At 45.1% G+C, this 19,406-nt stretch overlaps 1 protein-coding gene across 4 annotated transcripts in view; it reads right to left on the bottom strand.

The window, feature by feature from the left end:
* Positions 1 to 18,331, bottom strand: part of FMNL2 (formin like 2) — a 326,598-nt gene extending 308,267 nt beyond the window's left edge. For 3 of the 4 annotated variants that reach the window (XM_018063103.1, XM_018063118.1, XM_018063112.1), the window contains exon 1: positions 17,786 to 17,902. In XM_018063103.1, the coding sequence (XP_017918592.1) occupies positions 17,786 to 17,902 (117 nt within the window). Of the gene's footprint in view, positions 1 to 17,785 lie in introns of all 4 variants that reach the window. The other variant, XM_018063094.1, reaches the window with a different exon arrangement.

The raw sequence follows: 19,406 nt of genomic DNA, 5'->3' as shown, positions 1-19,406 counted from the left end.
CCCTTATCTATGGAATCTAAAAATAAATAATACAAAGGAACTTACATATAAAACAGAAAGAGACTCGCAGACTTACAGAATGAACTTGCGGCTGCAGGGCCGGGGAGCAAGGAAGGGAGAGTCAGAGAGTTTGAAAGGGACATGTACACACTGCTGTATTTAAAATGCATAACCAACAAGGACCTACTGCACAGCACAGGGAACTTTGCTCAATGTTATATGGCAGCCTGGAGAGGAAGGAAGTTTGGAGGAGAACAGATACACGTATCCATATGGCTGAGTCCCTTGCTGTTCACTTGAAACTATCACAACATGTTAATCGGCTATACCTCAATACAAAATAAAAAGTTAAATTAAAAAATATATATATCCATTAGAACAATTTCTCATAGTGAAGCGTGTGCACTCAGTCATTCCTGACTCTTTGTGATCCTACAGACTATAGACCGCAGGGCTCCTCTGTCCATGGGGATTCTCCAGGCGAGAATGCTGGAGTTTCCATTTCCTTCTCCAGGGGATCTTCCCAGCCCAGGGATCCAACCCAGGTCTCCGGCATAGCAGGCAGATTCTTCACCCACTGAACCACATGGGAAGCTCCACAGTGAAGGACACAGGCCGGAAAGTCCACACATACCGCACGGCACTAAACTGCATGGAAGGAGACTTCTGCATAAAACTGCAGCACATATCTGCAGCAGGGATGCAAACCATTTAACAGCAGGACAGACGACAACAGTTATAAGGGTCTGTTTGCACAGAAGAAAAGGATGCCTGTTAAGAGAGAGAGATGAAAAGACGAGAGACAAAGGGTCAAAGTTTTATTTCTGGGTACACCCTGTGTATCCGCTGCTCCTTTGAAGTGCACAGGAGTTTCTTCCCAGAGGGACAACACGCAGTCCAAGGTGGAACAAGCCCAAAGCAAGCTTAGTCACCAAGACATCAGGAGAAAACCCTTAAGCTCTAAAAGAATGATTTCTAGAGGAGAGGGCTTGGGAAGTGAAACTCTTCAATGGAAACTAGCATAAGAAGCACAGTTGCACCAGCCAAAGACAGGGGATGACCCACCAGGGTCTTATTTTCTTTGGGATAAGTGGTGGTTTTCTCAGGGGGTGGGGGTGGGGCGGGGTGTGATGGAAAAGACATCAGCTAATTCCCAATTTTGTTTCTGCTCAAGAAAAAAAATAAATGTTTGTGATGCTATTATGTTTCATTTATGATTCTCCTCTTTGTTCCCTTTTGGCAGTGACCATTATGAACGTTACGGTAAAACACTAACGCCGCCAAAAACACCAACACTGTGATTGGTGTGTGATTCAAAAAAGCTGTCAAAATGGATACTCCAAAAGGAATGAGTCACTCTGCTGGGGCGGGCATGCTAATATTTCTGTACCATGTTATAATCCTTTTCATCTGGACCTTCTTAGAGTTGGCTTATTACTTCCTTTCGTGCAATTCTAAGCTGACTAAGGACTACAATAAAGGGCATAATAAGCCTGACAGATTGGGTTCATACCTTCATTACTAAAATCCAAAAACTAAGGCTATTTGATATGGAAATAGGGCACCAAGAAAAAACATGCACACAGCTTCAGCTCATGAGACTTAAGAACCCTCAGGGGTCTGGGAACAGAGCATGTTATCACACTAGTCTGACAGTTCTATCAAATACTCTTTTATCTCAGTAACTTTAAAAAGTAGAATGCCACCATAAAATTTAGGGCATAAGTGACATTTATCAGTGGAAAGAAAAAGAACAATCTCCCTCCTTGGAAAGTGAATAAGAAAAAAGTGTGTAAAAGCATCTTCAAAAAATTCTAGGCTCCCACTTCAGGATGCTGGTAGCATACTGATCTGATTTGGGACTGGGCCCGGTTTCATAAGCTTTGATTCAGCAAGATTTACTGCGTAGATAAGATAATCAAACAAATAAGGAATCTTCTGAAAAAAATATAGAGCAAGGGGTTACTGGGGGAACGCGGCACGTAGTGACTTACGACTTTGTTTCCTAGGTCAAATCAGGTGACACTCTATTCTTGATTTGAAACAAGGACGAAGCTTTTATTGGACAACACTCTTATCTCAAGCAGAAGGCCATCTACACACCAGTTACATAAATCCTTTTTTTTTTCTCTGCCACTACTGGAATTCAGAATAAAGTCCAAATGACTCCGCCCATCCCAGATTGAAGCTGGAGCCAAACAAAACACCAACCGCAGTTTCTTTAAGGCCCAGATGGTCATGACCTTGAGTGTATTTTCTCATGTGAACCAGCTGCCTATTGGTCACACTGCGGTACACTGCATGGTGCTCGTCAGCTCCAATTATGAAGATGTTAACACTTTCATTAGCTCTGAAATGGAACAACCCAACGCCCTGAACAACAGGCTTTTTCTTCTAGAAAGGACAAAAAAAGTCAGGATAAAATACCCAAGCAGAGGCCGCACACAATGGACCAGACCTCGCTCTTCACATTTAATGATTTCACTAAAGTCATCCATGAGATACACAGGAGTCCCGTTTGATGAGTCCACAGCTATTCCCTCAAATGAACACTTTAATAAAGGCAGATTAAAAGGGTACCAGGGTTTCCAAGTGGTGCAGTGGTAAAGAATCCACCTGCCGATGCAGGAGACTCGGGTTCAGTCCCTGGGTTGAGTTACAACTTTAGGCCATATGTACTAACTTGTGAAGGTTTATCAGACTTTACCCTTAACATACCCTTCTACGGAGCCCACTATATATATAGCACATAAACATGATAGACACTTTACAAACACCATACTTCCATTTTCTGCCTACCTCTCCCACTAGCCAATTGACTCCTCAAAGGTAGAGATGATGCTTTACCCACCTTTGCGTCACAGCATCTTAACAGTGCCTCAGTTCAGTTCAGTCGCTCAGCTGTATCTAACTCTTGACCCCATAGACTGCAGCACACCAGGCTTCCCTGTCTATCACCAACTCCCGAAGCTTTAACAGTGCCTAGCTTGGAGCAGATACCCAAAAAAGAAACATTTGCTGAGGTACTTCCCTGGTGGTTCAGCGGCTAAGTCTCTGCTCCAATGCAGACGCCTGGGTTCATTCAGTTCCTGGTCAGGTAACTAGATCCCACATGCTGCAATGAAGAGTTCTCATGCCACAACTAAAAATCCCATGTGCAGCAACTACGACCTAGCACAGAAAAGTTATTTTTAAAAAACATTTGTTGAATGAAATGAATGGGATGACATGGGTTTTATTAAAAATAAGCAACCCCACATCAAGCTGATTAATACAAGATGATAGGGTTAATGCCTCCCAAGGAAGTCCAAAACTGTGGGTTATCACTGAGGGGTGATCAAAAGGCTTATTCCACGCCTGCAAGCTGTAACAACACAGCCATTTTACTAGGGAGATGTAAAAAAAACAAAGGTTCAGAGACAGTTGTCTGAAAGAGAGCCTTCAGAAAGCCTTCAGAGGACAACTGTTACTAGAAAAAAGCCAATTTGATCACAAGCTTACTTGGCCTTTACTATTTCAACAGTGGACAGTGGCTTATTCATTCAGTTCTTATTTTATCTTCAATTTTCTTTTTTGAAGGACATATAGTTACGCTTGTTCTGGGCATATACCAATAAAATTACTATAAAGAGTCACTGAATTTATCCTCACAGGGTTTTCAATTTGCTCTCAACCACAACGTTTATATGTATATTTGTATTATACTTTCATACTTGAGAGAAAACAGTATGTTAGGAGCACGGCTTTAGAGTTAGCAAAGTTTGATTTTCAGCTCCAGAATCTCCTAGAAATGTGCGTCCTCAGGCAAGGTCCTTCACTTCTAGAATCCTGAGCTTCTCCTAGATGAAACAGGGCGATCCCTACCTTTCAGGTGTCTTGGGTCATCTTTCATGTCGACAGAAGAAATTAAAGAAACGCTCCATCAGTGCCCTTTACTGTTGCTCCTGCTGTTCATGCACCCAACCACGTTTAACTTGAGCCCATGGACTGTGTAGCCCGCCAGGCTCCTCTGTCCATAGGATTCTCCAGGCAAGAATACTGGAGTGAGTTGCCATGCCCTCCTCCAGGGGATCTTCCCAACCCAGGGGTCAAACCTGGGTCCCCTACATTGCAGGCAGATTCTTTACCATCTGAGCCACCGGGGAAGCCCAAGACATGCACGGTCAGTGACCTTTATCATTACTACAGATGTTCACGTATCCAACCCATATTCAACTTGAGGGCTGCCTTAAAATCCTCACAAGAAACAACTTCCCTGATATGTATTAAAAGGTTCAGTGGGGTACTGAATGGAGTAAGTCTAGCGCAGGAAGATGTCATAGCATTCCCACCCACTGTCCGGTCACTGCTGGAGGTCTGAGAGGCAAAGGATAGCAAGAACCTGACCATCTGCATAGGGACTTTTCTCCTTCAGTCGAGCTCAGAGGTCTCAAACTTTAACACGCCCGAGAACTGCTTTCTAAGGTTGTTCATCCAGAATCATGCATACAGTACCCTGATGAGCCACTTAAGGGACTTCAGAAATAATCCACTATACCAACTTACCTTACTTATAACTTCTGATTCAAATCTCTATGTAAAATTGTCATATGCTCTTTAAAAGTACAAAAAAAAATTTAAGGAAAGAAAGAAAAAGAAAAGAAAGGTCTGAGCAACAAACTTAGCAGCAAATAATAGCTTAAAAAAAGAAAAAAAAAAAAAAGCTGCATTTCAACCCATGGCTTTAAGTAGAAAAAATGGGCCATTCCAAGTACTGGGTCCCTTCAGAGGGCCTTTACTGAGAAGTGCACTGCTACACTAATCAAATACTCCATTCCCCAGCTGGATGTCTCACGGGTCCAGAACAGTGATAAGACTGCAATTTGTTCAAAAATCTATTGAATTCAACAAGTGGCAGAGGGCTGTGATGACAGAGCCAATTATTAACACAAGGAACAGCTCCGCTATGGCAAAGGGAACAGCCTCCTGCAGACCCAGGCCCAGCCTTCTGGAGGTTTTCCCACAGGTCAAGTCTGAAGCCACAGGAACTGAGGACACTCCTCTCACTGTTCCCTTTGGCTGCCCCGGGGTCCCAGGAACCCCCTCCTGGCCCTAGGGTTTGACAAATCAAGCCCTAATTACACCTGCTGGTGGGCTCATCCCTGCCTGACCTCCATCAGTCAGATCTTAGATTTTTTTTTTTAATGAAAGTCAATTTTATGCTGTGACATTCATATCTACAGTGTACAATCTGATGATTTTTGACAGGTTACATTTGTAAAACCAACCCTCCAGTCTAGATTAGAACATGTTCATCACTCTAGGAATTTCATGTGCCTCAGTCTCTCTCCCCAGAAGCAATTACCACTGTGATTTCTATCGCCATGTAATTATGCATCAGTCGGATCTTAAATGAGAAGAAACCACCTCACAACACCTATGTGATTCTCCTCACGACACTACCTAGCATTGGAAATTCAGGTCCATTTATGTATCTGTGCCAAGGCAGGAGATACAGGAGATCTGGGTTCAATCCTTGGGTCAGGAAGATCCCCTGGAGAAGGAAATGGCAACCCACTCCAGTACTCTTGCCTGGAGAATCCCATGGACAGAGGAGCCTGGCAGGCTACAGCCATGGGTCACAGAGAGTCAGACACGGCTGAGCATGCAGGCAAGCATGCATGATGTACCCCCTTTCATGGCTGGCTGCCCCCACCACCCCTTCCCACTGCTGGAATGTAAGCTCCTTGAGGGCAGACAATTGTTGGGCCTCATGCAGCTCCACCTCTCTAGCCCCACAACATTGCCTAGCACATAGCAAGTGTTCAATAAACACTTCCAGACTAATTAAGGTGTACACCCTTCTTAAGCAGTGACATGTGAGCAAAACTGCACAGTGTAGAATAAAAAGTGTAGTCTAGCAGTGGTTGGGACAAAGCTAGCATCACTCCACTTCCTATTCCAAGGAAACTTTCTGAACACTCAAAATACAGAAATGATGCTTTCCCTCTCAACCCTCAGGACTTCCCTGTAGCTCAAATGGTAAAGAATCTGGCCGCAATGCGGAAGACCTGGGTTTGATCCCTGGGTTGGGAAGATCCTCTAGAGAAGGGAACGGCAATCCACTCCAGTATTCTTGCTTGGAGAATCGCATACACAGAAAAGCCTGGAGGGCTACAGTTTGTGGAGTCACAAAGAGTCGTGGGGACACGACTGAGCGATTAATACATCAGCCTCTCAACCCTCAGAGCCCAGAACATCTATCACTACATCAATGCAAGACTCATACTCTCAAGGGACAGCTTTTATGTGAGTGAATTTAGTCTAGAGGGTACATGAAGAATGAAAAAGAAGAGGCCAACATTTAGGGTCTTCTTATAACTAACTTGAAAATATACATAATGTGATAGAGTAGAAATGAGCACGTTCTCTCATTAGACAGGCCTGGATTCAAATCGTGCCTCCACCCTTAGGAAGCAGCCACCTTATCACTCTGAGCCTCACAGCCTCATTTGTAAAAGGAAGATAATTTCTCCCTCCAAGGGCTGCCAAGAGCATTAAAGATAGGCATATAAAGCACAGAAAACATAAACAGCATCTTATTTGACCCTGGAATGCCCCTGGAGTTTTGGTGATGGAGGACCTAGGATGAGCTCACCAACCTCTCCACCTTCTTCGGTAACTTCAAGCCACATACCCTCAGGCCCTCATGGATTAAGAGCTCTTAGAATCATGATTATTTGCAAACACTTCACAAACAACAAAGCACTAAAATGCTACACTAAGGAATGCTGCTCACTGAAACCTGCCGGACTCCGAACAACAAAGGCACTACTATGAAGGACATTTCACTTAAGGAAAGCCCCACAGTACAGTTCCACCACTCACTCGATGACAGCTCATCATGACACACCAACCTGGCTTCGCAACAGTGAAAAACTACGGATCTCCTTTGGTCACTTCCACTGCCTTCCGCCTCTTCTAATTCACCAGTTTTCCGTAAGGAGTCAGGCAAAAGCATGATGCCAACTTATCATCTCTGAATGCTTAGTGTGTCTGGGCACCTACTACAGTCAAGTGCTATGGGGAGTACCAAGATGAGTGAGAAGCGGCGACAAAGTGTCATTTCAACACAAAAGCAAGTTATGCGCAATTAACAATCAGCCCAGAAGGGCCAGTTAGATAGGTTCTTGGAGCAGCTACTCAATTCCCAGGCCTGTTTCAGCAGGCACGGTTCTCTGATCAAGTCAGTAATTATCTACTAAGACCTTTCCCTGGGCCAAGCACTGTGCTGGACAAGGAGAAACTGCCAGGACCTGTAAGATGTGATCCTTGGCTTCCAGGAGCCCACTGTGCAAGCTCGCAAATAAAACAGGGACACAAACAGATGGCCAAGAGGGTAATGAGTAGCTACAAAGCTACACATAAAAGCATCCCCTTATTTTACAGACACATCTCACACAAGGTGATACTTAATCCCAGGCCTCGTAAGTAAAAGAAATAAATCATACTATAAAGAGATCAAAGACAGTTGTTTTTCCCACCTCCCCCAAGTTGATGCTGGATCCATAAGGACACGAGAAAGAGATGGGATTTCAGAAGAACCTTGAAGGCCAGATATAATTTTAAGGAAGCAAATAAGCAAAGGGAGTACATCACGCCCAAGAGAATCACCTAAGGAAAGACATAGCGGGGGGGGGGAAAGTACAAGCCTGCTCTATGAGCAGGCATAAAGTCCACGTCAGGGTGTACTAAGGAAACAGCAGAGAAGATGAGTCTGGCCAGAATGTGGTGGTTTTAGTCGCCAAGTCGTGTCCGATTCTTGCAATCCCAAGGACTGTAGCTCGCCAGGCTCCTCTGTCCACGGGGTTCTCCAGGCAAGAATCCTGGAGTGGGTGGCCATTTCCTTCTTCCAGGGTATCTTCCCGACCCAGGAATTGAACCTGGGTCTCTTGCATTGCAGGCAAATGTTTTACAGACTGAGCTGTGAGGCCAGACTGTGGAAGGCTTCAGTGAGCAAGCAGGCGTGGGTGGGGAGCAGGGGCTACAGAAGTTACAGAGAGGATGGAAGGTAAACCACTGACAACAAACGTGGCCAAAGAGCTTCTCAAACTGGATCAGCGTCTAAAGTAACATAACAGGGTTCTGATGAGAAAACTGAACCAGAAGATGAGATTCACAACCTTATATTTTTAAATATATTTGAACATTAAGCTTACATTTTTAATATTTCAAAAGAGTCATCCTGATGGCAAAAACCTAAAGGCTGAAACTTAGGCTTCAAAGTGAATGCACAAAAGCTTTATTTGCAAATGCCTATTCCAAGTACTGAAACCACAATGGGCACATGTTTGTTGTCACTGTGGAAATCCCACCCACATTCTTGCTTTATTCTAGAAACACAAATCAAAATATATTTTTCTCGGTATTATGAAAGCCAGAGATACTCTAGCAAAAAATTAAAAATACCATTATGGTTATCGATGATGATATAACTGAAAGCAGCCGTAAGATGTCGTAATGTCAATATCTCCTAATGGTGAGGTCTGATTGAACTGAAGAAATCTCTCAAAGGAAGTGGTAGAAACCTCACGGTTAGAGCCATTTAGAATCAGACCACAAGGCACAATCCTGTGGCCTATTTTCTTCCACGTAAGTCTGGCTACCCTGAAAGTAAGTTCAGGTGAGCAACTGCGGCTGGGGAGGCAAGGAGCCAAGTCAAACCTTATGTGAAGAAAAACACGGAGACCGCGACTGATTCCTGAACCCAAGCTGGTTACAGCGTTGCTTTCACTCTGCGAAAATCCATCAGTCCGTACACTGATGAAAAAGGCCCATTTCTGTTTGTACATTACTCGCCAATAGATGATTAGGAGATACCATCCCAAAGAACAACAACAAAAAGAAATTTATAGCAAAGTTAATGAAATTTCTGACAATTACTGGTGAAATAAAACACAGCTGTCTAATGTTAAAAAATTACTCCATTAAATGAAGACTGAGGCCTGGTAAATTCTCAGATGATCTGAAGATTTCTCATCCAAATAAATGCTTTCCAAAAAGCCTACCCTGAGACTCAAAACTTCTACAGTGAAAGGACACTGGAGAAGCTGAATGGTCCCACACGCCCAGGAGGCCACACAGTTCTAAGTCTGCCAGGGTTCACATCTAGATGGCCTCATTAGTGGGCAATAGAAGGATGATCTTGGGTCACGCCTGGAAAATCACCAGTTTCAAGTTTATAGCATCCTGGTCTGAAGACATCTGGCCTGAACTGACTTCCTAGGTTCATCAGGCAGAAGTCCACGGGGAAAGAATCCTCATTGAGCAAGACTGTCACTAAAGAGGAAAAGCTTCCCTGGAAGAAGCAGAAGGCTGAACATACTGGGGACTGAAAGGGTTAAGAACTCAAAGTGACCTACAAAGCTACGAAATATTTTACACATTCATCACCTTTCCATGTAGGTTTCCCAACTTTCCACAAATAAGATATTAAGTGGTACTTAATTCATAGAGCAATAGTGCCACGGTGCAGGTCCAATCATGTTCTATCTAGCTTCTCCTGGTTATCCTAAGGCTTCCTCCTACACACACACTAAGATCACTGTTCACTGAAGGCAGATGAGATTATTTTCAATCTTTTTGCCACCGTTAAAATCATCTTACCTTCTCCACCAAAATAAAATTCCATTATTCTTTAATATTCCCATCTAAATCCATGCCTTCTTTTGCCCTCTCCCAAATACTAGAAAGCTTCATCTGCTAGAAAGATTTATATTTCCAGATAAAAAATGAGCCAATAATTGCTTCTATCCTTTCAGCTGAGAAAACCACGTATGTTGTCCCCCTAACCCCAAACGCTAAAGATTAAGAATAAGGGGAATGTCTATTTGCTTATAACTATTAAAGGAATAACTAGAGTCTTACACTGAGAACAATCGGCTCATTCTTGACCTAGCATCCTATTTATCTTTCTATTCTCAAAGCTAATTGCTCATATAACCATGCCAATTTGCCTTGATTATAGGAGTCTTAATAAATGAACGTTGTTTACATTTCAGAAGTGTATTTGAATTTCACTCCAGGAAGCCAAGCTCATCAAGTCTTTGTAAGTGGTAAAACCAGAGATCAAAGCAAAAAGCACTGAACCAACAAAAAATTAGGCTTGAGAATAGAGGCTAAGCAAAAATACAACTGATTTATTGATTGCTCTATCCCAGTAGTAAACCTCAGGGTCACTGTTCACGCTTAAGCTAGAATGTATAGAACTTTCTCTGCAAATTATCATTATTTGACAGCCATTTCTTAAATGCATAGTTAAATAAATCTAATATTCAACAGGCTTTGACCCATCTCTTCTGTATTTCTCATCTTGGTGCTTTCAGTTGAATCAAGTATCTTTAGGAGCTTTTTTCTTTTTTTTAACCCTCCTCAACTTTGCCTAATTTCTCTAGATTTTCACTGTGGTTTTAACTCTTATGCTTGGTCTCTGGGGCAGGGAGGGAGAGGAGAAAAACTACCCTGGCACGTGGCTCTCAATCACGGCTGCACACTCACATCTAAGGAGCTTTAAAAATTCTGACACCCAGGTCACACTCCAGAGGAACTGATCAGAATCTCTGTGGGTGGACCCGGGCATCTGTCTTTTTGAGGGTCCCAGTTTATATAGCCAAGTTTGAAAAGCACCATTTTGGCTTGTCAATCCCTTTGTCACCTACTTTAAATAAATTATTCAGCCTAAAGAAACACCAAGGAAGAGTGGGCAGGTTCCTGAGTAAAGCCTCAACTCAAGGCAGGACCTGAGAGAGGTACTGACCAGCACGAGACATGGGGCCAAAATGTGAATGACTTGACACCTTTCCTAAAGCCAACACGATTTAAGGATAAACCAAGTCTGGTGCACCACCTACCATACAGAAGTCAGTCAAGGGAGGTCCACCTGGAGATAGCAAGGACTAAACACCTCAAAGCTTTCAGTTTCTGGGGCAATGGATACAGCAGCTTATCAATGCAACAAAGCTTCTTCAGCAAACAAGAAAAGTAGATGAAGGTTACATGTGAAACAAGAGTCACTGAAGTCAGTTCCAGGTGGCACAAGAGTGATGAAGATGTGTCCAGGGAAACAGTTTTGGTGTGCCCTAGAAACTATAGAAGCTTTGTGACAAGGTGTCCACCACGAGCTCCAGTGCCTCTGGGCATGTTTCCTTGGTCAGTTTAAGAGTATGAAAAGAAAGGACTCTTCTGTCTACAACAAATACCACCACACTTCCAAGTAGGGACTTGGTGTTTTCCAATTTCGAGCCATCCTGGTCCACGTTTGTGGACTTCAGTTGACCCACAGTTCAGGAAACAGCTCTCCGACCCTCCAGCTCTTCCTCAGACATCCCTTCCAAATGATAGCGCATCCACCGGAAACAGCATAGTCTGTGGTGTTGTGTTGGAAGGGCAGCTGGCAGGGAAAAGACGATGGGGTGACTGGGGAGGAGGGGAAGATCACCCTGCAAACTGAGCAGACACCATCTTAAAGGAAAGACAAGACATGAGGTACCTCCACCTACACTGTTCAGGTTGGGAAGATCCCCTGGAGAAGGAAATGGCAACCCACTCCAGTATTCTTGCCTGGAGAATCCCATGAAGGGAAGAGCCTGGTGGGCTATAGTCCACAGGGTCGCAAAGAGTCGGACACGACTGAGCCACTTCATTTCACTATACTGTTCAGGTAGGTGAGAACCAAGAGGATGCAGGAGCCTCTCTCTGTAGAGACCAGGAACCCCAAAGTCTATGGACAGACTTCTTACAATGGAAGAAAGTAGGAAAGGTCCCCACTCTAGAGATGAAGAGCCTCTCTACTGGATGGGGGCTGCCAAGCATCCACATAGCTGGGAACCCACCTTCCCTCCTAAGCAATTCCAGTCTGTGCTTTTACAGGGATTCACTGCCTTTCTGAGGAGAGTCCAGGTAACTAGCACTCTCTTGCAAAGGAGACACAACCATCTGGCCTCAGTGCCTCTTTAGTTAGCACTTTTTATCTGTTACTTGCTCAGATACATGGACCAGGGAGCCCACTTCACCCTGTTCTTACTCCCCAAACCCTAAGCATGAAAAGAGCACAGTTCATGAAGACCAAATTCTCCAGGCCACAGATTTTATAAAACTGAATGAATTTCCAGAAACAAGCATGAACCTACACTACTTTTTTGCTTCCTTGAGCCCAGGAGGAGCCTCCACGGAGACCCTTCCCCAGTCTTGGATGCTATAATTCTATTTCCAACAGCTGCAGTTGGCAGACCTGCCCCAAGAAAGGTACCATGCAGGCCATTCACTAGCTGGATCCTGGGCTCAGAAAGACTTTCCAATTATCAGCATTTTTCATATAGCTTCTGTCTTAGCAACGCTAATTGGAAAGCTCCTTCTCCAATTTTTGACAACTCTAAATATTACAACACTTTTCTTTATGCTTATGTGACTTTCAGTCATCCACCATGGAAATGCTACTCTCCAGACAACGGCTCACTCTTCTCTACACAAAACATCAATGAGAAGTCGGCTAATGGCTCACAATCTAACGTTTAAGAAATTTTACACTTCCAAGAGCTATATTTCAAAAATCTCATAACTATCCTAACAGTTGTGTCAAACGGTATTCCCATTTACAGAGGAGAAAAACCAAGGATCACAGGAAAGATCACTCGCCCAAGTTGGTGCAGGAGATGATGATTCTAGAAACTCCATCTGCCACTCCTGGGGCCAATGCTCTTTGCTAAATGAAAGGCCACACGTGCAAGTAATTCTTATCACTGAAGGGTTTAAGGGCAAACATACCCTCTCCCCTCGGCGTTTCATCAGTTTAACGCAGCTGCCAGTCTCCCAATGGAGCCAAGCATTTATAATTCAGAGAAAAGCTTTTGATCAACCCTACCATAGAAACCCAAATATACCTTCAGTTTTTATTGAGATTATTAGAAAATTATTGGAAATGCACCCTGATAATGATGGAAAGTACCACCATACTCGTATATTCCCACTCTGGAAAATACAACAACTCAGAGGTTACTGCCTGGAATAGGTCATAACAACACTCCTTCCACCCCCTTCTCACTCGCCTTTTCCCTCTCAACAGGAGAAAAGCGAGAAAATAAATCAGCATGCCTCTGATGATGGCCTAACTTCACTCCTACCCATCCATCTGCTCCGTGGACTTCATGGCAAAGGCTCTCCATGGAAGTGGTTGAAAAGGAACAACATCTTGCAGAGGGAAATAGATTGAAATGTTAAAACTGACCTTCCTTGTCTTTTTCACAAGTCATTACATTTGGAGTGCGTGCATCACACTGACAGGCTGTTTCTCCCCTCTGATCTGGGAAGTCCAGATTTCCCAAACAAGGCGGTTCAAGTCTGCCTTGAAAGGGAAAAATGGAGAGTACACACTTTTGGACCAAATCAATATTTAACTCCATGCCTGAAGACAGAATAGCACAGTGAAGATGCCAAAATGAATGACATCTAAAGGGAAACATTAAGTACACCGCACTTGGGTCGCTTCGAAGACATTTCTGCCAACTTTATAGTTTTGAAACTTGTACTTACCAGATTCAAGATTTTTTTTTTTAAACAGCTTTATTGCTAGTTCCAGGCCTTTCTGTTCTTGTTCTTTCTTACCAGTTGTAAGCCCAAGGAAGCATAATACAATATTGGGGGTGGGTGGAAAGGTGGGGAGTAGAGATTCAAATCTGGGTTAAAAATCCTAGCTGCTGCTGCTGCTAAGTCGCTTCAGTCATGTCCGACTCTGTGCGACCCCACAGACGGCAATCCACCAGGCTCCCCCGTCCCTGGGATTCTCCAGGCAAGGACACTAGAGTGGGTTGCCATTTCCTTCTCCAATGCATGAAAGTGAAAAGTGAAAATGAAGTCGCTCAGTGGTGTCCTAGACTGGGTGTCTAATACTGAAGTAACTTCAGTCAACTGAAGTAGTCTTAGTTCCTCATCTTTAATGTCGCCTATAGCTGGAGTCATTGTGAGGATTCAGTGAGAACATGCAAGCATAGGCCATACTCAGAGTAGATGTTCAGAAAAGGTTCCCATTTCTTCCTAAGTACGGTGACCACACACAACCTCAGCGCCAAGAAAAAAACCAAAAAGGAAACTGACTCAAACTAATCACACACCAAAGTAGTTGCCGGTGTTAAACTTAAGATACTACAGCCCTAAGCCATCACTTCCAAATCTATGTTTTTGAATCTGCTTGCAGAGCAGCCTGACATCTGCTGTCACACAGATATGGCAGCCGGGATGGAGGGTTACAATTTATCTTTTCCTCTGAAACTCAGAAAGGACAGCTCCTAGACACAGGGATTGAGGGGCTGAACATTTTAAATTGTAAACAGTGACCACAAGCCAAAAATCAGTGAACAATATACGGAGCATCTAATGTCCAAAGAGTTATTCTTGGACAATCAATTGTTCACCACACCCAAAAATCACCTTCAGAGCATCATCTCTGAGAATAAAGGTCATGGGAGTATTTGTGTGTGTGTGCATTCCCAACAATTAGACAAATTTTAAAAACTATAACAGTCACTTGGACAATTATAAATGTGGGAGACCAAAAAACACAGCCAATATTACTCATAAAATATGCAAAATATCTACAAAATACCTTAAAGGAACAAAGACTGAAACGGATAATTGAATTTATAATGTATGAAACACTTCCATGGAAGAGTGTAACAGAAACATTGTACACACACAAAGGTATATCACCTTATAGCTCTATCTGACAGGTAGGTCCAAGGATGACAACAGTTAAGTGTATAAAAGAGTCAGTAATCTTTTCCCTTAAATATAAGGTTTATAACTATCATTGTAATAATGATGAACACAGGTTCAGGGAGGGATAAGATTCTTTAGGAGGATTTTAACTCAAGATTTGGATCCGATTTTTACTACTACTGTAGTCATTAACTACAGAAGTTCAGTAACTGAAATCTCTATTCAAAAATTCCATTTTTTTCCTATTAAAAGAACTTTTTAGAGTCTATCCCTTCACTGATCTTAATTCAGCAATCTTTCACTCTCTCATCTTTCCATTCATGCCCAGTATTTTTCTAGATATACAGTTTAGCTTATATGGACTGATGAAGGGGTAGTCATTGAGTAGGTTTTATCTCAAGATTTTTGATAAATAGATGGACCTCTGTTATTCAAATTTTTACTTACTCTTTGTCAGTGCTTTAAATATTCTAGAGCTAGGTGGGGTGAGAGGAATTACTTTCCATGTCTGAGGGCTCAATCACTGCTGTAAGGCAAGTTTACAATGAGGTATTTGTATACTTTTCTATACAGTATTACTATCCTGTTTTCCTCCCCAAAACTTACATGATCTTTATCATATAGGAAATAAAACTAGTATCAATAATGCCCAAAGGATTCCCACTGTGTGAAGGCAGAGAATTCCTCCATACACATGCTTTGAACATTACAACCTATAACTTGTCCTTCAAGCTTGATCTCCAGAATTAAACTGTTTGAGCTGATCTGTTAAGTAATTTATGAAGAAAAAGCACAGTTGAGAGCATCACATGGACACCTTTGGAAAAAAATTGACTACAAGAGAAGTCACCAGAACTCCGTACTTCTATCAGCCCATAAAAAGGATTCCTTTTAACTCCCCATACAGAATTCCGAAGAGCAGTTGGAGCTGACTAGGGAGAGTTGCATACCACATCAATGGTCCAAGGGCATCCCTAACAAGAGGGCCCCCAAGCTGATACTTTCCCAAAAGCTTTGTCTTAACCTGAAAAAGGTCAGCCTGGTATTTTTTGGTTTTATTGTTCATTTGTTTTGAAAGGCGTAAAATATTATAAACAGTTAAGGAAAGGAACTGCATCCAGTGCTTGTGTATGACAGAGTATAAGAAGCTACACAGTAACCACTGCTCCAAAGAACTTGTGATGTAGAAACATGAATTTCTATATACTAAATTTGTGCCTTCTAGATTTAACAGTAACACAGATCCACCATATTAATGATGGGACATTATTTTCCTAAAGGGTAATTCATACCATGTGTCATTGATCAGCAGGGTAACTCAAAGCTCATGCAAAACACGCTATCCCAGTTGAGAACTTAATTGCATTATTGTTATTATCTGGTTTGCCTGCGTCACCGGCCCTCCCGCTTAAAGTGTACACACACACACACACCCCCGGAACACACAACCCGCACACGCACACCCACCCAGCACAGCATGGACAGAAAGACAGAACACCCAAGGCTAGGAGGTAAGAACCATGTAGTCTGGTAGGAAGAGGATTTTGAACCAAAAAGGTTTGTCCCTGGAAAGACAGGTCAAGTTTGCACCCAGGCTGCCTTCAAAAGTAATTAAGCCCATGCAGTTCCATTTCAGAGTGTTTCATTCTGCACAACAATGGGAGCAGCTGTGTGAGATCTCAGACCACAAGACAGGCAGCCTCATCTATCTCCAGACTGCCACGCCGGAGTTTCCAGGTGGTGTGAAAAAGCTCGTGGGCTCTTCTTCCAAAGAGCACAAAGCTAATCTGCCATCCAGAACAGTCCCCATATTAAACCAGTCCTTTTCAAGAGCCTGAAGAAAGGCTTTTTAAACGTCCCAGTGTTCTTCAGACTCTGGTCAATCCCCAAAGTTGGGAGGTTACATGCCCAAACCCCGTATGCAGACGCGAAATTCGATTGCCTTAAGCACAAGTTTCTCTTGCTGCCTACTATTGTAGGATGTACAGGTAATTAGCTAGGAAAAGGCAACTGTACGAGCGCAAGTATTAGGAACGCGTCGAATCTTCTGTTTCCCTCCCAACAGCCCTTAAGAGAGGCTGAGACACTAAAAGTCGAAGTCTGGGGACTAACTGCGGTCCAGACGCCGGCTGGGGCGAGGGGGGAGACCGCCACACCCTCCTGAGCTCACAGCACTGACAGGCTCAGGCTGGGAGGGGCCCAGAAACTTACACCCAGCAAGGAAAGGCAGAAGAGAGTCTTCAAGTGTCTCAGATTTACAAAGCTGGAAAGCTAGGAGAAGGGGATTCCGGGAGGGAGTCGGAGATTTGGTGAGGGGAAGGGAGGGACCCCTAGAGTCAGGACAGCTTGCAACACGTCCCCGCAAAACTGCACATTTTTGTGGTTTGTTTTAAGACGAAAAGGAACGCGCCGAGGCGAAGCTTCTCTCGCGCCGGTTTCAGATGTCCCCCTCCTCGGTTAGGGACGGGGACGCCGCACTGCCGCGGGTTTCCTTCTCTTTCCCTTTTGGGGGAGCTCCCCTCTGCCAAGCCAGACGTCCGCCTCCAAGTTCGCCTTCGCGCACCGCGCCGCCCTCAACCCGCCACATGCGCCCATCAGCCCCGTACCCCGCAGGGCCCCGGCTGGGCGCCCGCTGGATGGTTCTCGAGGACTCGGGCTTTGAGGGGAGTTTTGTTCTTAAACAAAAAGCCTTAGCGGCCAGCCGCCCCCTCCTCCAAGCCCGCGCCACCTTCCCTTCACGCCCACGCCGCACCTCCCCGACACACGCGCTGCGAGGTGCCTCTCCCGCCAGACAATGGGTTCGGGGCCGGCCAGTCAGCCAACCCCCAGCCCCATGCCCCATTCCGGGACCCCAAGAAGGCTTGGCGCGGGGAGATCGGAGGAGGCCAAGGGAGGCCACAATAAGCGAAGCGGGCGCCTCCCCCTTGGGACCGGGGATTCGCTCCCGGGGCGCGGAGAAGGGGAGAGGGCGGGGGTCAGCTGCACCGCCTGGTCTGGGGCCCCGGGGCCCGGCTCCCGGCCGCCGCCGCGCACTCACCAGCACGATGGCAAATCGCTCCTCCAGTTCACCTGGCTCGGGCATCGGCAGCTTCAAAGGCACGTTGTGCGCCCTGAAATCGGTCTGCTGTGAATCCATGCTCCCGGCGTTGCCCATGTTGGCTGCACGCCGGGGCAGGGGACTACTCCGGGCCCCCTGCGTCCGCGTCGGAAATCAGAACAGCTCCCGGCGGCCGGCTCCCGCCCGCTGGCACAAGCAGCCCGGCTCCCCGCCCTCCGCTGCGCCCCGGCGAGTGTGCAGCGCGCGCCGCTCCCTAGCAGCGCTCGGAGCCGAGCCGCCCCCCGGCCTGCCTCATGCTCCCCGCCGCCCCAGCGCCGCCCCGGCCTCCTTTCCTCGGGAGGGGTCGTCAGGGCGCTGGGCGCCTATCTGCATGTTGCTCCGCTGGCACGCCGCCCCCTGCCAGCGATAGCGGCCAACGGGAGCGTGGTTGCTCGGAGTTGGTCTCCCGCCGGGACAGTGATCGCCGCTGACACTTCCAGCTCTACGCCGGCGATCACGACGCTGGCTCGACCAGCACCTAGAGCAGACAAATGCAGCTCCGCGCTCCCGACACAATGCCCCCTCTCGCCCGGCCCCCGCCCCCGGCCCGGCTCCGCCCACTCGCCCCACGGACTGCCGGGACCAGTAGTTTCTGCCCAAAGTGTCTGCACGCAGAAACCACGCCCTCTCTGGAGGGCCCGGCTGGGTTAGGGCCGCTTGCAGGAAAGGCAATCTGAGCACCTTCGGGAAGTGTCACTTTTGACCCCCACCCCCACGCCACTCCAACGGAAGAGATACTAATCGTCTACATTGATTAGTAGGCAATCGGGCACATTTGGCAAGTGAATGAATTAACCAGTCAATGATTGAATGCACGCATTTTGATTTAAATTTCAGGAGCTGTTCAACAGGAGACCTCATGGGTATTGGCAACTTTCTCCGCCATAAACTGGGATGTGGGTCCATGAGTGTTTGTTATATTGTTCTTTCTTCCATGTATATGTTACACATTCACATATTCTTTTGTGCAGTTGAAATGTTTTATAAACAAGTGTACTTTTGTGGATATTTACAAACTTTCAGATGGATATATACCTTTATACATCCTGGTCAGACCCCAGGATTTGGATGAGGAGGATTCAAAACAAATATCTGTCAAAAAGCTATTACGAATGGGTGGGTTACTGTGTTCCTTGACTAGAGAAAGACTTTCCAGTCAAATGAAGGAGAAAATTTACACAACTATGCTTTGCATGAGAAATAAGAACAGAGCATTTGAAAAGGCTCTGGAGATGGTCTTTGGCTGTAGCTGTTTTATTCCTCTATAGCACTCTTGTTCCAGGTATTTTACAGAGAAGACTGGGCCCAACCCTGCCCTTCCTGAGTGCTCTTACAACTATACTGTCCATTCAGAGACAGTGGAATTAGAGACAGCCTTAGAAAACGTGTAGCCACATTACCCTTTGTAGATTTCAAGGGTACCCACCTGGTTGACTTGTGGCTGCAGTCCTGTGATTAGTCCTTTCTTAGCTTAAAATAGTGTTTCTTAATCCTGGTTCCTGTATCAGATTCACATAGGGAGGTTGTTAAAACTGCACTGCAGGATGGGCCCTGACTATTA

This window comes from Capra hircus, chromosome 2 (assembly GCF_001704415.2).
Source record: "Capra hircus breed San Clemente chromosome 2, ASM170441v1, whole genome shotgun sequence".
NCBI classification, from domain to species: Eukaryota; Metazoa; Chordata; class Mammalia; order Artiodactyla; family Bovidae; genus Capra; species Capra hircus.
This window is presented reverse-complemented; position numbering and strand designations above follow the sequence as displayed.